Source organism: Toxotes jaculatrix, chromosome 11 (genome assembly GCF_017976425.1).
Source record: "Toxotes jaculatrix isolate fToxJac2 chromosome 11, fToxJac2.pri, whole genome shotgun sequence".
Lineage (NCBI taxonomy): Eukaryota > Metazoa > Chordata > Actinopteri > Toxotidae > Toxotes > Toxotes jaculatrix.
In genome coordinates, this window is record NC_054404.1 from 19,714,389 (window position 1) to 19,734,696 (window position 20,308).

General features: G+C 39.9%; 1 protein-coding gene across 1 annotated transcript; it reads right to left on the reverse strand.

Annotated features, from left to right (window-relative positions):
• Positions 1-363: 363 nt before the first annotated feature.
• On the reverse strand, positions 364-19,050 carry LOC121189658 (kynurenine 3-monooxygenase). Its single transcript, XM_041050013.1, has 15 exons — positions 18,914-19,050; positions 18,479-18,548; positions 18,176-18,273; positions 17,476-17,565; positions 16,662-16,710; positions 14,693-14,780; positions 7,605-7,770; positions 7,397-7,468; positions 5,192-5,313; positions 4,477-4,624; positions 4,338-4,395; positions 4,159-4,241; positions 3,381-3,482; positions 3,236-3,295; positions 364-1,318 (listed from the first exon to the last, which is right to left on the reverse strand). Exons 1-15 carry the CDS (start codon positions 18,974-18,976, stop codon positions 1,172-1,174), a joined length of 1,416 nt encoding a protein of 471 aa, XP_040905947.1. The 5' UTR covers positions 18,977-19,050; the 3' UTR covers positions 364-1,171.
• Between the last annotated feature and the right edge of the window lie 1,258 nt (positions 19,051-20,308).

Here is a 20,308-nt window from a genome sequence, read left to right on the forward strand (position 1 = left end):
TCTAAACCGCCAGTGTGACAGGAGCAGTCACGGTGAAATGACATTTGGTGGAGCGATATGTATGAGGACCACAGGAGTGTAATTAGATAGGAGGAGATGAGACTGGGACCTCGCTATGCTCTAGTGAGGTGCTCCTTTCATAACCTCCTGGGCTGTCAGCTATGAATAGACTTGATGAATGGATTTCCATAGCTGATAACTCAGTGAGGATGTGTGACTGAGTGAGTGGCCTTTGTTTTTGTACTGTTTGGTTAAAAGAATAGCTCGGCATCATGGGAAATATGCTAATTTGCTTTCTTTTCAAGTGTTAGATGAGAGGATTGATCCCATTCTCTTTTGTTAAATATGAAGCTAACTCCGTGAGACTGTTAGGTTAGCTTATTTAATAGGCATTAATAGACAGGTTTTGTTGATTTTGGACTACCAGGCTAGCTGTTTCCTGTCTGTATGCTGAGCTGAGCTAATGTGCAAGCTGCTAGCTTCAAATGTAACAGACATATGACCTTCTCATCTAACGCTTGGCAAGAAAATGAATAACAGTACTCCCCAAAATATCAAACTAAGCAGCAAATTAAGTGTAAATAAGTAACTGTCTGCTAACAAGTTCACCATATCAACTTAAGAGGGTAGATCAGTGTTGCGGTCACAACTTGCTACTGCCAGTGTAAAAAACAAAACAAAACAAAACAAACAACAAAAAAAGCAGTTGTTGATAGAGAGAAGATATTATTATAAAGGGCCCTAATTGTGTCAAATAGATACTGCAGAGAAGAATAACAATAAAGACCAGGAGTGAAAATAAAAATAAGAATGTGATAGTATGTATGAGCTGAGGGAATATTTATTTGTAGTTCTTCTATAAACATCACTATAAACTCAAACATGTACACTAGACCCTGCCCCTGAGTTTAATACTGACATTTTGTTTTCACATTAAAAGTTGTGCACGATGGCGATGGCATGAAAATAATCAAATGTAAATTTAAATCTATGACAGGTATGAGTTACAACAATCATTATTACAGTACATACATTTGTCTGGCAGAGCTTCCATTGCCAATCAGAGGACTCAATCAAACTCCAATTAAAATTTAGACCCTCTCAGTTCCTTCTAGTGTTTTACACTCCAGTCTTCACACTTCGTCAGTCAGATCAGAGACTCCGTCAGTGCTCAAGAGGTCCTGAGGGCCATAAGCCTGTTCCACATTTTCTCAGTAGGGATGATGAGCTTATTGATATCGGGAGGATTTTTAATGAGCAGGTAGGAGACTCCAAAAACAGCTCCCGAAGCACCGAACAGCAGGCCACGGTTTATCACCTGTGAAGTAAATTTAAATCAGTCTTGTCAGTTTTGTGCAAAGTCATTTGCTCCTCACACCTTCACACAAGACTTTGGAAATGAATTCCATCAGTCACTCAAAAGCATCACAACTTAATAGAAAACACCCTATCATTTACCTGACATCTTTGGTAACACTTTATTATGCGTTTTAGGATAATTTTGTAGAAAGGAACAGATATGTACCTGTAAATTCAAAGGAAAGTTCCTGAAAGGAATATGTGATTTGGTACTAACTGTAGGTAAATGGAGGCAATGTTATATTTATATGCTTCTAGTTAATTAATTCCAAATAATTGCTAGTGTAACATATTTAATAGAAAATGTTTTGAGCTAAAGTTTAATGCCTCATATTTTTTCCAACAGCACATATAGCCACTGTATATACTGGTTCAGTGACCTCTCTGTTACCTTCACCTTTTAACTCCAACACGCTCCCTGCACTTTACTAAGTCACAGACAGTGTCCTCTCTGCAGCTGACCACTACATGTCCCTCACAATATTGCCTTATTTTATTATTTTGTTAACATCTGTGCTCTACTACCGTATATGCTGCTTCATACAGTATTTTTTTTTCCCCTATAAAGGTCATTTTGCCCTTTGTCCAGACATCCCTAAGGCTTTTAACCATTTACAATGGAAGCTGTGAAAATCCCTGCTGTCTGACATCTGACATGGAGCATTAGCGCGTAGGCCATCGGCACAGGTCACATCAGACAGTTCAACACAGTGCCAAGGACTAACTGGCCCATACAGTCAAGTGTAAGAAATCACAAACATGTATTGGTGCATCAAAGCTGTTTGTGGCAGAATGAATCAAATGTTTCTAAAAGCCAAGGGAAGATTATTTATATAGCACCATTCAGATACAAGGGAATGCAAACTGATTTACAGAAGTATAGCACACCAGGTGAAAACAATACCTTAAATATGTAGTGGCTGAGATCAAGACAATAAAATAGGATTTAAAAGACAATAAAAACAGAAACAAAGGCAATGCCAGCAAATAAATAGTTAAAGATTTAAAAGTCACATACGTAGCTTATTGGAAAGCTGCATCAAACAATAACGTTTTAATCCCTGATTTAAATGAACTGACAGTTCCTGTCCCAGATGACTTGAAGGGTCTGGGTGATTCGTAACATCCAATAAATCAGAGATGTAATTAGGCCTGAGACCATTTATTGCTTTATAGACGAGTAATAGGATTTCAAAATCTCTCCTTTGACACACAGGAAGCCAGTGCAGTGATTAAGGGCCGGTGTGATGTGCTCCTCTGTCTTGGTGTTAGTGAGGAGTCTGGCAGCAGCATTCTGGATCAGCTGCAGCTGTCTGGTTGATTTTTTTTTTTTTTTTTTTTTTTTACTAAGACTTGTGAAGACACCCTTGCAATAGTCTATCCTGCTGAAAATAAACTTGTTGACAAGTTTTTGTTTATCTTGTTTAGATGGAACGCGGATTAAGCAGTATAGAAAATGGATGGATGTTTAGATAGAACACCTTTAGTTCTAGTTTTTTTTAAGGCGGTAGAAGGCTGATTTTGTAATTGTCTTTATGTTGCTGTTGAAATTTAGGTCCAAGACCTTAACTACACCAAGATTTCTGTCCTGATTTGTAGATTTTTTAACGTCATGGTGAGCACTGACGTTTGATCCTTCTTCTTTGCGGACAAAAATAATGAATTTATTTTTTCCCTGTGTTGTAGAAAATTGTGGCACATCCACACAAAAGGGAAGCATATACCCAGTGAGTTGCATTCACCTTTCATGCTTGCTGCTGATAATACTGTGACTTCAAAAGAGCCCTGAATTACAATACTAAGATGTTCAAAGGTATGAAATATCCCCCAAAAATTAAGTGTCTGCAGGAAAAAAAAGATGATACTAAAGTCTTACTTTGTTTTGCCAATGCCAGCGCTCCACAGCTTTATGGTATCTTGTCCTAGTGAAAGTCACCTGGAGACAGTGAAGGTGAAAGAATGATTCAATTTTTGTGGCAAACAAATCAATGTGATCATTTTGCTGATATTAGGAGACTTACCATTGTGTAAAGTGGAATTATTGTCTTCGGCATGAAGAAGTGGAGGAAGTTATCAACATGTTTTCTGAAAATGAACCATTTGGAGTTGACATGTGCTCGCATCTACAAAACAAAACAAAACAAAACAAAACAAAACAAAACAAAACAAAACAAAACAAAACAAAACAAAACAAAACAGTGCCTGTGTGAGCAAAGTGAAACATCTGTTCTTCATATTGGGATGTCGTTAAATAAATCTTACAGCTATCAGAAATGTTGCACGGGCTCTCCTACTCTCTTGGGCGTAGCTGCAGTGGAGGGAGATTAAATTAACACTGCAGTCAATTTTAAGATCTAAGAATAAAGACAGTGCTGAGACCAGTTTCTGGCTTTGAGCGTATTAAAGGACAGATGGTTCGGTACCTGTCCAGCTGGAAAGTGTAAATATCTGCTGATGTTTGGAGTTGACACACCCAGAACCTGAGGTGACTTTCTTTTGACAATGAATGGCCTATCTATACATCTCATATAAAAACTGTATATCATATAATCATATATAAACTGTTAAGTGGAAATCACTGCAATGAATAGTGTTAAATAAGGTTTAGGGTTTAGCGATTACTTGTAACTATCACTGTCAGTGACGAGCAGTGACTTTTACAGACCGAGTTGAGGTCATTATCTCTGAAGTAATCAGTTTCTGACACATTAAATGTACTTCAATAGCTGTAATGCTGCATAAAGATGTACATTTTAAAGTGTGAGGTTAAATTAATCATATTAAATAAATATTCATTACTTCAATGTAGTTGTACATGGCCAGGTCTGCGATTGCATGGTCGTCTGGAATTCGCACTCTACTATACTCAGGCAGCACAGCACCTGCACAGACACACAAAGGAAATCAGCCAGATTTTCTCAAGAACTGTTCGTCCTCTGTGTCTCCTTTTACCTTTGTTCATTTGAAAGAGTACTTACTGAAATCCTCATTGAGCTGATCCATTATTTCATCAAAGACAATGCAGTCCTCAAAGCCCTATAAAAAGCATGAATGGATGAATGAGTCTCAATTCAATTCTTCTGTGCCTTTTCTTGTCCCCAGTTTAGTGTTACTTACAGCGTTCATCCCTTGCCCGTAGAAAGGCACCACTGCGTGGGCTGCGTCGCCCATAAGGACACATTTGTCGCCAATGTGATATGGGGAGCACTTGACAGACACCATGGCCTGCGCGGGCAATCGGAAGTAATCCCTCTTGAGAGCATCACTGCGAGGCACAAATGGAAATAAAACAATTACAAACTCATTCTGAGCGGTTCATTTTGACAGTCGCATTTTTCTAAACAACAGACTTGAGGTTATGCTCACTACAGAAGCATCTGTCACATCTGAATAAACTGAAACAGCCACGCTCTGTCTGCCCTGGTAAAGTTAAACAGAGGAAGGAAAGCATGCATTCAGCTGTTTGTGCCTGAGCACTCCAAATAAAGTGAGCGCAGAGAGGAAGTGAATTAAATGGAAACCTGGAGCACTGCACTACAGCTCATGCCTCCTCCTATCTGTCCGTCACCCACAACATACGGTTCACCTCTAATTAAAACCTCACTGCACAAAGCCATGTAACTGTAGGTCTGCAATTTCACACTTCACAGATCATAGCTGTGGATGTGGCTGGAGTCAACAGGATGATGGGAAATGAAAACGTTTGAGATGGTTTGGCAGGTTGGATGAAGAGATAAAGGCAGAGTGGGAGAAAGGGGGAAACCGAGAGAACAGATGGACGAGAGAAAGAGAGAGAAAGAGAGAGACGGGTGGAGGTGAGAAAGTCACTTACACTCCTATTAGTGGTATGGCGTCAGGGAAGTATTTCTGGAAAAACTCAATGACTTCATCTCCTGTGGTGATTTTCTCAAACTCTTCAAAGGGCATGAAGAGGGTACAGGTAAATGTCTTGTCCTAAATTGAAAAAAAAAATAAAATTAAATAAATAAATAAAACAGAACAAAGTGCACAGTGATGTTAGCTCTCAGTCCACTGGGATGTACTTCTTGCCAAGTCAAATGGAGTCATCTTCATTTTCACAAAGACATAACACTAACACTACAACATGCTTCACAAGATTGACCTTTTTTCCACCCGCTGTTCCAGCAACAGGACGTCAGCAGTGTGCAGAACTTTGACAGACGGCCAGTATAATAAAAAGTTTCTGTAATAAAATGATATATTAGAGAATTGTGTTTATGGGAATTTGTGTTTATTGGGAATTTGTAATAGCAAGAATCTACAGGCATGATTGCAGCTCTCTGAGGATGTACCAGATGCAATGGTGTGTTCAGCATGTTAACATGGTCACCAGTGGTGGGAGAAGTACTCAGAACTTTCACTTAAGTAGTGCAGACATACTGTTACAAGTAATTGTCCTGCATTAAAAATTTTACTAAAGTAAAAGTACGTAAGTATTAGCCTCAAATTTAAAGTACCAAAAGTAACCAGTAAATACATCTGTCATATAAACAGAGTGCAGTAAAAAGTACAATATCTACCTCTCAGATTTAGTGAAGTAGAAGTATGAAGCAGCATAAAATGGAAATACTCACATCATCAATACTTTTTCAATAATTTTTTATGTTTATAAATGTCATTCGTTTTCCAGTATTGGAAAGTATTGAACAAACAGAAAAATGGATTTGATTATGGTGGTGGTGAAAAGTTAAGCGATCACCAAACTAATCACAATTCACCCTCTGGGGACAATGAATGTCTGTAAAGTTTATATTTCTAATAGCAATATATTTTAGTCAGGAGCAAGTTCTGTTCTTGGATGATGCGTCTCAAGGCTCAACATGTTGTTCATTCTGAGATACTTCTGTGCTTGGCACAGTTATATCTCTACATCCTCTGACGTCTTCCATCAACAAGATGTTTCCCTCCTCAGAACTGCTGCTCGCTGGATGTTTCTTTTCTTCTTCTTTTGGCTCCATTCTAAGGGTTAAACTCTTAAGACTGCTGTGTGTGAAAATCCCAGCAGACCAACAGATTCAGACACACTCAAATCAGCCCGTCTAGCACCAACAATCATGTCACGGTCAAAGTCACTGAGATTTTCTCCATTCTGATGTTTGATGTGAACATTAGGTCAAGCTTCTGACCTGTATCTGCAGGATTTTTATGTATTTCACTGCTGCCACATGATTGGCTTATTTGATAATTGCACGGATAAGCAGATGTGAGTTCTTGGTGACTGTATATTTTATTTGTTACACTTTAATACAGAATCACATTATTTCCATGGGTCTGCTAAATGCTCCCTCATTATAGAATCTTCCATCCTCAATGCAAATGTAATAACCAAACTGCACCCAGTGCAAGTGATGGATGAAAGGTTGTGGGCGTGTCATTATCTGCCCATCTGAGCAGGTGCTATCTATCAACATCACAAAGTCCTCCCCAAGGACCTTTTAGCACTGTCACTGTTACCATGTGACCATGCAGCAATGGGTTTTTTTATTCTCAGCCTTAATGCGTTCCTGGGAACTAGGACAGTGAGTGACAGTGTGAATGCACTTCAGAGTCAGCTGCCTGAACCTGGTCTCACTGAAGAGAGCAAAAACCCGTTGTGCTGAATCAGCCAGGCAGAAAAATCATTGTGGGATTAATACGGACAGGAGAGACAGAGAGAAGTCGGACAGAGACAGACGAGGAGAACACAGCCTCTGTGTTAAATCTAGGCTGAAGCTCAGGAGCCAAGACATTTTGCAGGCAGCGATTTCTGATGAGGAAGTCTCCACTGGAGATGAAGCACCTGTAAAGGAGGCTAATTAACTCTATGAGGACATCCCAGAGGTCAATCATGCCCTGAAATTTTCTCAACTGATTATACCTTTCTATGTTTGAACTAGCTAGCGGTTGCCAAATTATGTGACGTAATAACCTCACAAATAAACCTTTTACATTGTTCAAGTTACAGGCGTAGTTTGAAAAAGAAAAAAAACAAAACAGAGCAGCTAGAAGAGAGAAGAGAAAGAAGATTCACACTCACCAAGTTGGGCAGGGCAATCATCATAAATGTGTTCCGTGGCCAGATGTGTAGATAATTAGGCTTCATGGCAAACTGGTGATGATGATGATGAAAGTGGGACAAACAAAAAGGAAATAAAGACGACAATTGTGCCCACAAATTGTGAGTCTAATACTAGCAGCATCTCCCCACCTGCAGAAAACAGAGGAGTACTGTACAGAGGACTGACCTCTCCGTTGATGGGCGGCATGGTGAGCTCCATGTAGCCATGGGGGATGTAGGTCTGGCTATAGTTGAAGCGGCTGCGGCGAAGGAATTGTTTGCGGATGGCAGAGAAAGCTCCATCACAGCCCACTATTAGGTCTGCCATGATCTGCTCCTTGGATCCATCTGACCTGAGAGACATACAAGTAATATGGCAAATTAACTTAAATGTACTGTTTACTGCAAAATAACTTTTTTAGCTTTACTAGACTCTAACTCAATTTAACAAGTTAATTCTTTTTATGCTTAGCCTGAGGATCCCTATTACAAAAAATAGCCATAAGCAGTCTACACATTAAATAATTTAATGACCAAAGGCAACGCTTCAGTCAAAGACCTTCGTTAGACTTCTTAGAAGCAATGTCCCTCCACACCTGTCACCCAGGCTGAGAATAAGGTGCATAAAAAGTGTTCTTCAATAATACATTAAAATATGTTAAGTGGCTTTGTGCTTTGGGTTTGACTCAGGCACAAAAGTAACGCAGACTGAGCGCTACATGGTTGAGCTTTTCTTTCTCACACTTGGCCTGTTGATCGTGCACACAGAAGATTTCGGGAGTATCTTTTCCTCTGCTGGAGTTCACTTACAGCCACAGATTTTTTTTGGCTTTCCCATTAGAGCAGAAATGAGCATCTCATTTCTCACTGTTTTTACTATATTTTAAAGCATTTTTTAAAATTAATTACAGATATTTAATTTTTTTTTCTCCAATTAAAACAAAAAGGGTAAACTTTTATGTTCACTTTAAAATCCAAGATAAGCACGATTTTAAAACGATGCTCTTTGCTACTCACCAAATATACAGTATTTCATTGACACTTTAAATTCAAACAATGGTTAATATGACAGCATCTGTATAATACAGTCACTGAATGCGTTTTTTTGATTAATGATAAGATGATGGCATCTCTGGCAACTATAAACACACTATACTATTTGCTGCGTCTGCTGATTATGTTGCAGAGCTGCTTCAGGCTGCAGGTGTCAGTATTCCCAACATCCCCAGACGCAGTGCATGCCACGGACGTCTGATGTGCTACGTGGAAACGGTTCCTGTCACGGTGCCTGGAGTTATGTGCGGATTAAACATTGGCTCTGAGATCTGACGCTGTTCACGGGCCAGTACGCATTAATGACCCAAGTGGAAATGCTAGTGCATCTGTTAAACTCTATATTAAGTACATTTCATTACTCAGTAAGAGTATTTTCTTGGCACCCTGTCATCTTGCTCAAAAACCCTTACAGAATACATAATGGTTTAAGCACCATTCAAATTATTTAGACACCCACGAACAGTGTCGCTGTGCTGCCCTCACCAAGCGTAATCTTGCGAGGCTAGACAGCCAGCTAACATCAAACAACGAATGTGACTTTTCTCGTTTTAAAACACACACCGTTATTTCTTTTTTGTAAACCTGAAATACAACAGAAAAAATAACGCAAATTAATATCCGCACAAAACATAACAAAAAACAGTACACATTTCGCAAAGTAAAATGGAGCTAGCACGCTAAACTATACAATATGCAAGTTAGCCGCTAAATAAAATGCTACAACCATAACACGCTAAACGTACAACTTCAAACTACACACAATAACACTTACAGACTGTAGCGGTCACAGGCCGAAGCGTGCGCAAACATCCATAAACTTTTAAACCGCGACACTCCGTTCCTGCCTTAACGGCTCTCTCCTAGCGTAGCTGAGCGGAGCGTCCAAGATGCTAGTTAACATACTGTCAAGAGGAGCGCTCACTCTGATGCCATTTTCAAAACCCAAAAAAGGAACCCGAACACTCACTCCAACACTAATTACCTGAACTAAAGAAAAAATATAACTTTTACATTTTACATAAACTGTTATCTTTTCACTCAGTCTCTGAAAGAAGAACTACAATCTCTGAGACTGGCCTTTGGAGAACCTTAGCTGTTCCATCTTTCACAATCCGCACTTTCACCTTGCGGACTTATCACTGCTTGGCAAAACCTTGACGATCAGTCCCATTGGCCAGTCATTCCTCTGGGCCTGTCCATCCTTCAGTAAGACAACATTTCCTTCTTTGACATTTGGTTTGTCCTTTGTCCACTTCCTTCGGCTCTGAAGAGTGGCTAAATACTCTCCTTTCCATCTCTTCCAAAATGTGTTAGCAAGACACTGAACCTGCTTCCACTGCTTTGTGTACAACTGAGCAGCTCCAAAGCATCCAGAAGATGCAGAGACTGCACTCATCTTCTGAGTAAGCAATGTTGCTGAGGTGAGTATTGCTGGATTATCAGGATCGGTGGATATAGGTACAAGGGGTCTGGCATTCATGATTGCCATCACCTCTGCCATGAAAGTACTCAGGACTTGCTCCCAATTATCCATTACTTTCCACTCTGCTTCCTTTCTTGAGGAAAGAGGAGTGTCCCACTCGCTCTGCTCAGATGACAGTTCTCAGACTAATGCTTTCCCTTGCATTATTACAGGAGCTACAAAGCCCAAGGGGTCGTACAAACTATTAACTGTTGACAACACACCTCTCTGAGTGAATGGTTTCTCTTCGCTGGACACCCGATAAGTGAAGCTGTCAGTTTCTAGGTTCCAGGAGAGCCCCAGGCTTCTCTGAAGAGGCAGAGGATCCACACCAAGGTCCAGGTCTTTCAATTCTTTGGCCCGGTTCTCTACCGGGAAGGCTTCCATTACCTGGTTACAGTTTGATGCTACTTTGTGCAACCGTAGGTTGGATTCTGCCAGCATCTCTCTGGTTCGTGCAAGATGATCTATTGCCTTCTCAGGTGTAGCAACTGAGGTAAGACAATCGTCAACATAGAACTGTCTTTCAACAAACTGTCTTGCGTCAGAACCATGTTCTTCTTCACCCTTCTGAGCTGCTCGTCTCATGCAGTAGATGGCTACAGCAGGTGAAGGACTGTTTCCAAATACATGTACTTTCATCCTGTATTCTGCCACACCCTTGTTGATGTCGTTGTCCTCATACCAGAGGTAGCGGAGAAAGTCCCTGTGATCTTCTCGGACAACGAAGCAATAAAACATCTGTTCCACATCTGCTGAGAGGGTTATAGGTTCTTTACAGAACCTCAGAAGAACTCCCAACAAAGTGTTGTTTAAGTCTGGTCCACTGAGGAGTACATCATTGAGAGATGTTCCATCATGTTCAGCACTTGAGTCAAACACGACTCGTATCTGGTCTGGCTTCTGCGGGTGGTACACACCAAATGTTGGCAGGTACCAGTGTTCTTTACCTTTATCCAAAGGTGGGGCGAGCTCCGCTTGGTCATTGTCCAGCATCTTTTGCATGAGCTTGATGTAGTGAGCTTTCATCTCTGGCTTTTTCTCCAACATCCTCCGTAGCGAGCAGAGACGTTTGAAAGCTTGTTCCCTGTTGCTTGGAAGCCTTCGGCGTGGAGAACGAAATCGCAAAGGAGCCACCCAGCTGTTTCCTTCGTTTTGGTGGACCTCTGAGTCCATGATGCTTAGGAAAGCTTTGTCATCGATGGATAATGCTGACTTATTGTCATCCTCAGACTTATCAAACACTGAACTCCCTAGGCCATGTACATTGACAGTGAGCGACAGTAAGCATTCTCCTTACGTGCAGGGAAGGGTGGGCCGTGGTGTTGTGTCTTGTCACCATAGTCTTCCTTCACATGGACACTGTTTGGACATGGTTTGAGAAAGGATGTACGACAATTGTGCAGTGTGTTTGTTTTGTAGACGTTGATCTCTGATGGTTTGTGTGCTGTTCCTAAGCACGCTTCTCCCACGATGACCCAGCCTAGGTCTAGCCGTTGAGCGTATGGTGCGTTGTGGGGCCCATTGATTTGCTCACGTACTTTGTTCACCTGAAGAATGTCTCTTCCTAAGAGCAGGAGAATCTGAGCATCTTGGTCTACAGGTTGAATCTTGGTAGCAACTGGGAGCAGATGAGGGTGATGACGTGCAAGGGTATTTCTGACCTCTCATCCGGCACCATGTCACACTCTATTAAGAGCGGTAGAGGAAGCCGGAGTTTCCTATCCATGGATTCAATGATGAAATTGACAGCTCTTCTACCTGCTGCCTCTGATTTTCCAGAGCAGGTTTTCAGAATGTATGGGGTGGGGCTACCTTTAACAGTAAAAAGGGTGAAGAACTCTGTTTTGGCAAGAGACTTGTTATTTTGTTCATCTAGCACTGCATTCATTTTAACTGCCCTCTCTAACTAGGCAGATTTTGGAACATGAGCATTTGAACACCTGATTGCTGTTTGCTCCTCTTTTGTGTTTTTGTACACTGGCTGTGTGTTGTCTTGAATACCATGAAGCACTGGCGGTTTGACATCAGGTATTCTCAGTTCATCTATTTTTCCTGAATATGGCTCTTCTGTAAAGAGCAACTCTGACTGTTGTTGGATGTAGTCATGAGTGCGCTGAAATGTACTGATGGGCTCCTCAACAACAGGAGGATCAGGCTTGAGCTCACCACTTTCAATTTCAGCTTCCATATAGGCCGTAGCTTCAGCTTCAGCAGCAGCTATTTGACACTGTAGAAGATGGAGACTAGCGTCAAAGTCAGCCTGTTGTTTCAGCAGTTCTGCTCTCTGCTTCATCATGTCCGCCTCTCGTTCAGCATAAGCTAGTTGAGCCCAGGCAGCTTTTGCTTTAGCATATGCTTTAACAGCTGAAGAAGATGTTGATAATGATCTCTGGGAGAGCCTAGTGGAGGCTTTAGATGACCGTGACTTAGCATCCAAAGTTGGAAGCGGTGTCTGCCTTGTGGTTGCGTTAGCTGTAGCAACTTCTTGCTCTCCACAAGCTTCATTTTACTGCATAGCGGCAAAGTCTTTAAGATAGCTCTTTCCTGAGGGTAGACTCATGTTGGTTAATGTTGCTTTACGATGCTTGAGCCCGCTGCGTTTCAGTCTTTTTACTGTGCTGCCCTCACCAAGCGTAATCTTGCGAGGCTAGACAGCCAGCTAATATCAAACGACGAATGTGACTTTTCTAGTTTTAAAACACACACCGTCATTTATTTTTTTTATAAAACTGAAATACAACAGAAAAAATAACGCAAATTAATATCCGCACAAAACATAACAAAAAACAGTACACATTTCGCAAAGTAAAATGGAGCTAGCAAGCTAAGCTAAACTGAACTAAACTAAACTAAACTAAACTAAACTAAACTAAACAATATGCAAGTTAGCCGCTAAAATAAAATGCTACAACCATAACACGCTAAACGTACAACTTCAAACTACACACAATAACACTTACAGACTGTAGCGGTCACAGGCCGAAGCGTGCGCAAACATCCATAAACTTTTAAACCGCGACACTCCGTTCCTGCCTTAACTGCTCTCTCCTAGCGTAGCTGAGCGGAGCGTCCATGATGCTAGTTAACATATTGTCAAGAGGAGCGCTCACTCTGATGCCATTTTTGAAAACCCAAAAAAGGAACCCAAACACTCACTCCAACACAAATTACCTGAACTAAAGAAAAAAATATAACTTTTACATTTTTACACTTAACACTTATGAACTTGAACATTATTTGTTAAACTAAAGACAGCACAGTCGCAGAGTGTAATTCATTTAATTATTCTTGATCCCAAACAAGAAATTGATGAATACATCAACATATGTATTCAATATACACTCAAACCTAAGACTGATACACAGCTTCAGATTATCTTATTATAGCTTCTGTGTTATGCACCTTCCAGTTCAGAATGAGTAGACTCCACAGTTAAAGGATAGGTGAGGCAAAAGATAATTCACACTGATTACACACCGGCGCTTCAATGTTATTCTGACAATTTTAGCAAAGTGGATTTATTATTAGTTCAATGATCAGCTTTATTTTGATTAGAGTCGTACGAAAATACCAAATGTTCATAGGGACCAGTACATTTGTAAATTTATCTAAAGCCTCTGACAATATCTGGTTTTGTAATTACAGTGTTGTGAGGCTCGGCGACAGTGCTTTTGTTATATGCACATGCCTGCACCATGGGATGCTGATTTCACATTGTGTCTGCCCACCACAGTGCTACAGCTGTCCACATAAAGATACCGTATCTCAAAAACTGAATCAGATAACAATATCCAAGAGTGATCTGTGCTGTTCTAAGACCTCATTAACATGTTATTAGATTTACAACAATAAGGTATGATATAGACCAGACCATAGGAACAAAGGAGGTCGTGTACTATGATTTCATGCTGATGGTTATCTATGAAGATTTCCTGGCTACTATGGGAGGAAACCAGCTATTATAGTGGCATCAGGCTCTGTGTATATTTCATCACACGAGCTGGAGAGAGCAAATATGAGCTGTCACAGTTCAACTACAGGGGAAGGGAGGGGATGTGTCCTGGATGCATAAGGTGCTCGCCAGGGTGACTTTTGGATTCGAGGCACACTCACAGCAAAACTTGATTAAATTAAAGTGCATTAAAGTGTTTGTTCATTACTGCAAAAACGGCACAGTGACTCACTCTGATCCGCATATTCAACAAGGTACAAGTTGGACCACCAGGCATAAAAATAAATAAATAAACAGAAGTGACAAAATACATATTAAATGGATTTGTACACATTTTAGATAAGGCTGAATTCAATTTAAAAAAATGGTGATCGAATTAAACAGACTTTGTGCTCCTGCATACTGTGGTAATAATTCACTGCAGAGTACACTAATTCCCACAACTAAAAAGACCTGGAGGCGTTTTTCGATGTTAATTGGGTTGTAAATTGTGTGTCACATTTACCTCAAGGACAGACTAACAAGGCTTCAAAGGCAACATGTTTATCACCATCCCAGGCCCCGAGCAGTTAACATGTACGAGGCCACGTGTGTTTACATGCTGGAGCACAGAGGGAACATGATCAATAAAGTTAAAACAAAGAATCCAAATGAGCAGATCCTCCTCCTGGATTACCCTTCACATATTATGTACGCCTGTGTGTGTGTGTGTGTGTGTGTGTGTGTGCTGTGAGTGTGTATGCTGTGAGTGTGTGTGCTGTGAGTGCATGGGTTCACATGTGTAAGATCGGTAACTATTTACCTGACAAAGGTCATTTGCCCTGTTTCAGCACTCCAGTCCTGCAGTTTGTGGTCGAAGTTCAGCTTTGTGTTTGGATACGTCTCTGCTTCTGTGGGAGTGAGAAGTTGAAAAACAGCTTATATCACAGATGCATCCATGACATAACACCAGCAGTTTAATGTGACAGATTAAATATCTTGTTAAAATGTGCAGGAAGCTTTCATACTTCTGATAAAAAGGAGTGAGGACACAGACTGTCAGCAAATAGTTAAATCAATCCCCACCACCCCCGAAGGGGAATGACCTCATGCTGATTAGCACAAATCTCTAGAACAACATAACACAGCAGTCAGCATATCTGGCTTTGTGAAAACTAATGTTTAGGCTGTCACACTCTCCAAAATCTCTTTATCTCAGTGTTCGCTCCAGGAGTCTGGATTGGCCCTGATAAGAGCGACGGCTTTACAATCAGCCTCTCTTTCAGCACACGCAGGCAATCTAATTAAAGACAGACCCGTGCTGTCACACATCATCTCCAAGCATACACGGAGGAAGTTCATTAAATATTTGGCAAAATCCCTTTAGCCTGAAGAGACTTACACACTCTGACGTCGCCTGACGTACTCATGCAGTTTAAAGACTCACATGAGGCTAATGCACAGGGAGTATCTGCAGTGGATAAGGCTAATTTAGGGCGAGTAGTGGGAAGAAAGAGTATGTCATTTAACTTGGAGCTTTGTGCAGAGTTCATGAATTAAGAACGAATATCAAGGGTACAGACATAAAACTTGATTAAGGTTTTCACAGAATGAAAGAAAATGTATTCACTTATTTGTGTTATATGCTGTTTGTAAAAACTTTTGGAAGAAGAAATAATACGTTATTCCTAGTCAAATAAAAAGTACAATGTATTAGCAATAAAAGGTTTGGTTGCTCAATTCAGTACACAAAGAGAGTTCGCTGATATAGTTGTATTTGGTCTGGTATGACCGGTAGTTTATGGTAACTTATGTTAGCTAAGATTGCAGTTTACTGACCCTATGGATCTGTACAATCTGTACGATCTGTACGAATCGCTCATTCACTCGCTCACTCATGTAACAGACCGAGTATTTCATTGAGTAACTGTGGGCAGAGAGCAGAGTACAGGCCCTGTACATGGACACTATTTTTTGTGGGAATTTTTATGGTACATAAAATGTGGTTTTGGATCCTATGATTCTCCTTTTGTGCTACTGTTGCAGTATGTTTTAGCATTTAGTATTAATCCATAATTGAATTCAGATGCCTGTTTTATAATACCCCACAATGCACAAGCAGAGAATTAGCACAGGGTTTTACAAAAATATAGGAAGAGGGATAATTACTGCGGTTGTATTAAAAATAGTTTTTCTTAGCCTGATCAAAAATGAGAAGAATCTTCTCAATAACTTAAAATTGGCTGTTTCATTGAGTTTTATAGTTTATTCAACTCTTTATTCAACTCTTATTACTTTTTTATATTAAATTATATTTCCTATGTGTATGAGAGATGAAGTGTGCGATAACATGTAATTAAAGTCCTGTTAGAAGGCGGTAACTTTACAAGATGTGCATTTAATCCCTCTCTCTGTACATTTTTCATCTTGTGCTGCCGCTGCTGCCTTTGTGTTAATCTGATGGCATTCAATTCATACTTGTGCAGTGCTGAGAGTGTTGTGGACATGTAACAAGGTCTGACTTAATAAGATTTCCACTAGAACTTCTACAGCCTGTTTTATGTGGCACGGGTGCTTATTCAGATCTTATTCATGATGCCATCAGATTCACATACAGGTGTGGATGTCTGAAAGGAGTAAACATTCTTCATCAGTAGGATGTTGAATGTTAAATTGCAATTTCAGTTTGGCTATAATTTGGTTGTGTCAGCACATTTTCTATGACATTGTGTTCAGTGTTATTACTCCAAGGCTATTCTGTTTGAATTATAGAACATTGTTAATGTTCTTACCTGTTAGCAGCGCTTTGTTCAAATTGGCTCGGTCTACTGACAGGATGTACTGGAAGGAGAACAATCAATTACAGTGCAATTCTACAGGTACTACAGCTTCACACTGTTCATTTAAAATGGGAACAAGAAGCCTGTTGGGTTCATGCTCTCTCGCTCTCTGTCTCCCTACAGTCTACCATCTTTCACTGTCTTTCACTGTTTGTCTTGTATATTTCTGTTTTATTTAACCATGTAAGTCCCTGTTAGATTAAGCATCCCAGCAAAACTGGGGCAGTGTAATTAAGAACAACTTTTTTCAGACACACTAATCATCATATAACAGGGACGTGTTTACTAATGACATACAAACCTCATTTCATTTGGACCTCTGTTACTTAGTCACTTACTGTGACTAAGCTGTCATCATTTGGTGAATCCTTGAGTCGCGTCGCCTAACTTATCTCTGTGTGTGCATGGATATTGTAGCTTCTTTGTGTTCAGACTTAATGCTCCAAGGTTATGTTGGTGAAGTCTAGCAAGCTGAAAAATTAATATTTAATCTGCAGACTGAAACAGTATACATGACGCAATTCTTACACTATGTTTGCTATCAACCAAACACTTGTAACAGGAATATAGGAAAATATTCTGTTACATTCAACAACATGTATAGTAGGAAATAGTGAAGATGCTGTCAATATACCATTCTTACTGTTTGACCGTATACCATATTCTTACTGCTGACCTGTCAGTTATTATTGCGTTACATAGTTAACTGAGACTTTTTTCAGGTTGATAAAATACATATTTGTTCACATTACACCAATAGCATTACCTGGCCTTTCTTGCCATAAGGGATTGGGGACTGTTTCCCACTCAGTGAATGGATCATTCTTGCATGCATGGGAATTCCTTGGGAAACAATCTGAGGAAAAACAGATCATTGCATTGGTTCTGTGAAAACAAACAGGATTTTAAGTCACTAATCATGAGTGAAAGGAAAGGGTGTCAGGCTATGGACAGTCCAGCTAGTCCATTTGGTCTCTCAGTAGCTGCCTTTGAGAGTTTATGTGAAAGCCTTGTAAAGCAGGCCTTGTGTTGTCATGCTGAAAAGTCATGCAAGTGTAAGAAAAAGGGTCTGACACAGGGTTCTCAGGCGTGTGTAACATGCTCAGTGCAGCAAATGTGGACCAACAAAAAAGCCTGCTGAACATAAATGCCAGAATAAAACATCTTGGGTGGTGTTCGAGCAAAGCCACATGTTTAATATTTCATTATTAAAAATCCAGCTAAACAAAAAAATGAAGGTTTTCCACCTGTTTTGTCTGTGTTGTGTGGTTTAAGAGGACTTATATAGTGACATGAGCGGAAATAATAGCTGACCTACACAATTATTTGCTACCAATTTGATTGCTTGCCACCTTTAAGACCAATAAACAAGCAAGACAGGGTCACCATGGCTCTGCAGTCCTCGGATAAACCTTACTTCATTTCCACTTTACAAGTCGAACAGTGAATATAAATGGTCAGCATACCTTTTCCTCCATTCCGACATGTTTCAGTGCTTGCCGGCCTCTGTGAGACAAAGCCAGGTTGATGCTTCTCCCCCTGACAATTTCGGCTTGCCGGATATCTGACCAAAATCACACAAGAGTTTCTGAATTTTTGGTTATCTGTTAGAGAAGCATCGCCTCTATTCACCACCTGTGTGTGCGCGACTGCATGCATACTATTCAGGAATATTGTAATTTCGATGTATGGATGTATTCCTCACACAGAGGAAGTGACAATGGGATTTACTTTGAAAAGCAGACTTTACAAAGAGATTTCAATATTACCTTCCCGAGTTTCAAAGAGTTCCACATCAAAGCCTCTTTTGGCAAAGAAGCAGGCATTCAGTGATCCAACCTACAGGGTGAAGAGGAATATGGATAATTCTTTGAAAATCTTGCCAAACCTACTGTGATTGACACTTTCATTCCTAAATAATTATCCCTTAACTATACAATAACAACACTATAAAATCTGCAGAACCACTCAACACATACTCTTTTATAACTTCATATTCTTTACTCTACACTAATAAAAAAAAATACACTTCTTTTACCACATTGTACAAAACGTGAGTCCTTCCTTTCCCCTCTCAAAAACTTTTTTGTATAACTATCTCCTTTATAAGAGGACAGTTACTTTCGTTATGGTCAATATGCAGTCAAGAGATTAAAAGACATAATTCAGGGTGTTTTAAAAGTTCACCTTCATTTTCGACTTACCAAACCTCCGCCTACCACTGCCACAACTTTTTTCTTGGTTGATCTGAAAGCTGATTCTTCCATTGTGCTGCAGTCTCTCTGATGGTAGGACCCAGTTCACAGTGATTTACAGAAGTAGCGCTCAGGGATTTAAAAGAGGAGGAGCAGAGTAAATCCCGTGCATGTCATTCTTTAAATCAGTTCCCCTTTCAAAGCAAACAAAAGACACAGCGTCTGAAAAAACGCTGTGATGTCAGAAGGCCTAAACCACGTATCCCCTGTGCGTGGAAAAACTCGAATACCAACAAATCAACCAAAAAAAAAACTTTATTTAGATTATTCCAACTGAGCTATTTATCTGGGGTCACGTGTAACTGTAATGTGATAAGATGAACGATTACTGGTAAAGTGGTTCCACTGACTGGTAATGAATGTCATAGAAGGTACAGGTAAAGACGTCTGGCGCCCTCTAGTGGCTGTGTAATGTCAGCAAATTTCAGCCACTGTGATAAAAAGCAAATATAAAAAGCAGTGGAGGTAGATCCATTCCATTTTAATGCACATGGGATTATCTCAATACCAGTACAAAGGGTCCTACAGAGAAAGTATATCTGTGTCCATCTCGTTGCCTTCAAAACAAAAAACAAAATCACCGTGAGCACTCTTTACTTCTATAAAATGTTCAGCATTCCCCCATTTTATTTTGTGTAAATGCAAAAAGAAGGAAAACAAAAAATTGTTTCTCTTTGTAATCCACATAAATCAGAAGGATATTCAATTTCCAGCCTCTCCAACTCATAGTACAATTACAACTTTATGTAGTAGTAATAGTTTAAAATGGTCCTCAACTAAATTAAAGGATTGGTCCAATCATGCTCTATTGATTTGTGTCGTTTATGGATATTTCCAGGTTCTTTGCAGAGTTTAAGTTTAAATTATTCTAGGTTTACCAAATTTTAATGTTTTAATTCAACGAATACAGTATTTACATTACTAGTGATCGACTACCTTACGTCACTTTATTTTTTCACAAAGGAAACAGTTTAGTATTCTATAGTAGTGTTTTAATAAGTTTGTCAAACATTTTTTCCCATCAATCTTAATTTCTCATAAATTATGTCCAGCAGTATGCGTAGGACAAAGGGGTTGAAACCTGATCCGACACGCTAAGCGTAAATGGTAATCAAATCTGTACGCAGGCTATTTAACCGATATCAGAATCAATGACACAAAGCAATTTTCTGAAATAGGCTTGGCAATTTCCCATGTGCCAGTCGGTTCAACTTTAATGATATGTCTAAAAAATACACAATACTGTGGTTACATGTGTCAGTCGCTGAATTTATTGCAGAATCTGAAACCTACCATGTTGAGTTACGCTCTGTTCCACGTTCGATTACTTGCGTCTATTCTAAG

What these genes read in the sequence shown, in the direction of transcription:
- LOC121189658 (XM_041050013.1), bottom strand. Translation starts at nt 18,976, where the DNA reads ATGGAAGAATCAGCTTTCAGATCAACCAAGAAAAAAGTTGTGGCAGTG. An exon ending in TGATTGCCCTGCCCAACTTG is followed by an intron (nt 5,314 to 7,396) that starts GTGAGTGTGAAT and finishes TTTTCAATTTAG; the next exon opens with GACAAGACATTTACCTGTAC. An exon ending in ACGGGCAAGGGATGAACGCT is followed by an intron (nt 4,396 to 4,476) that starts GTAAGTAACACT and finishes TGCTTTTTATAG; the next exon opens with GGCTTTGAGGACTGCATTGT.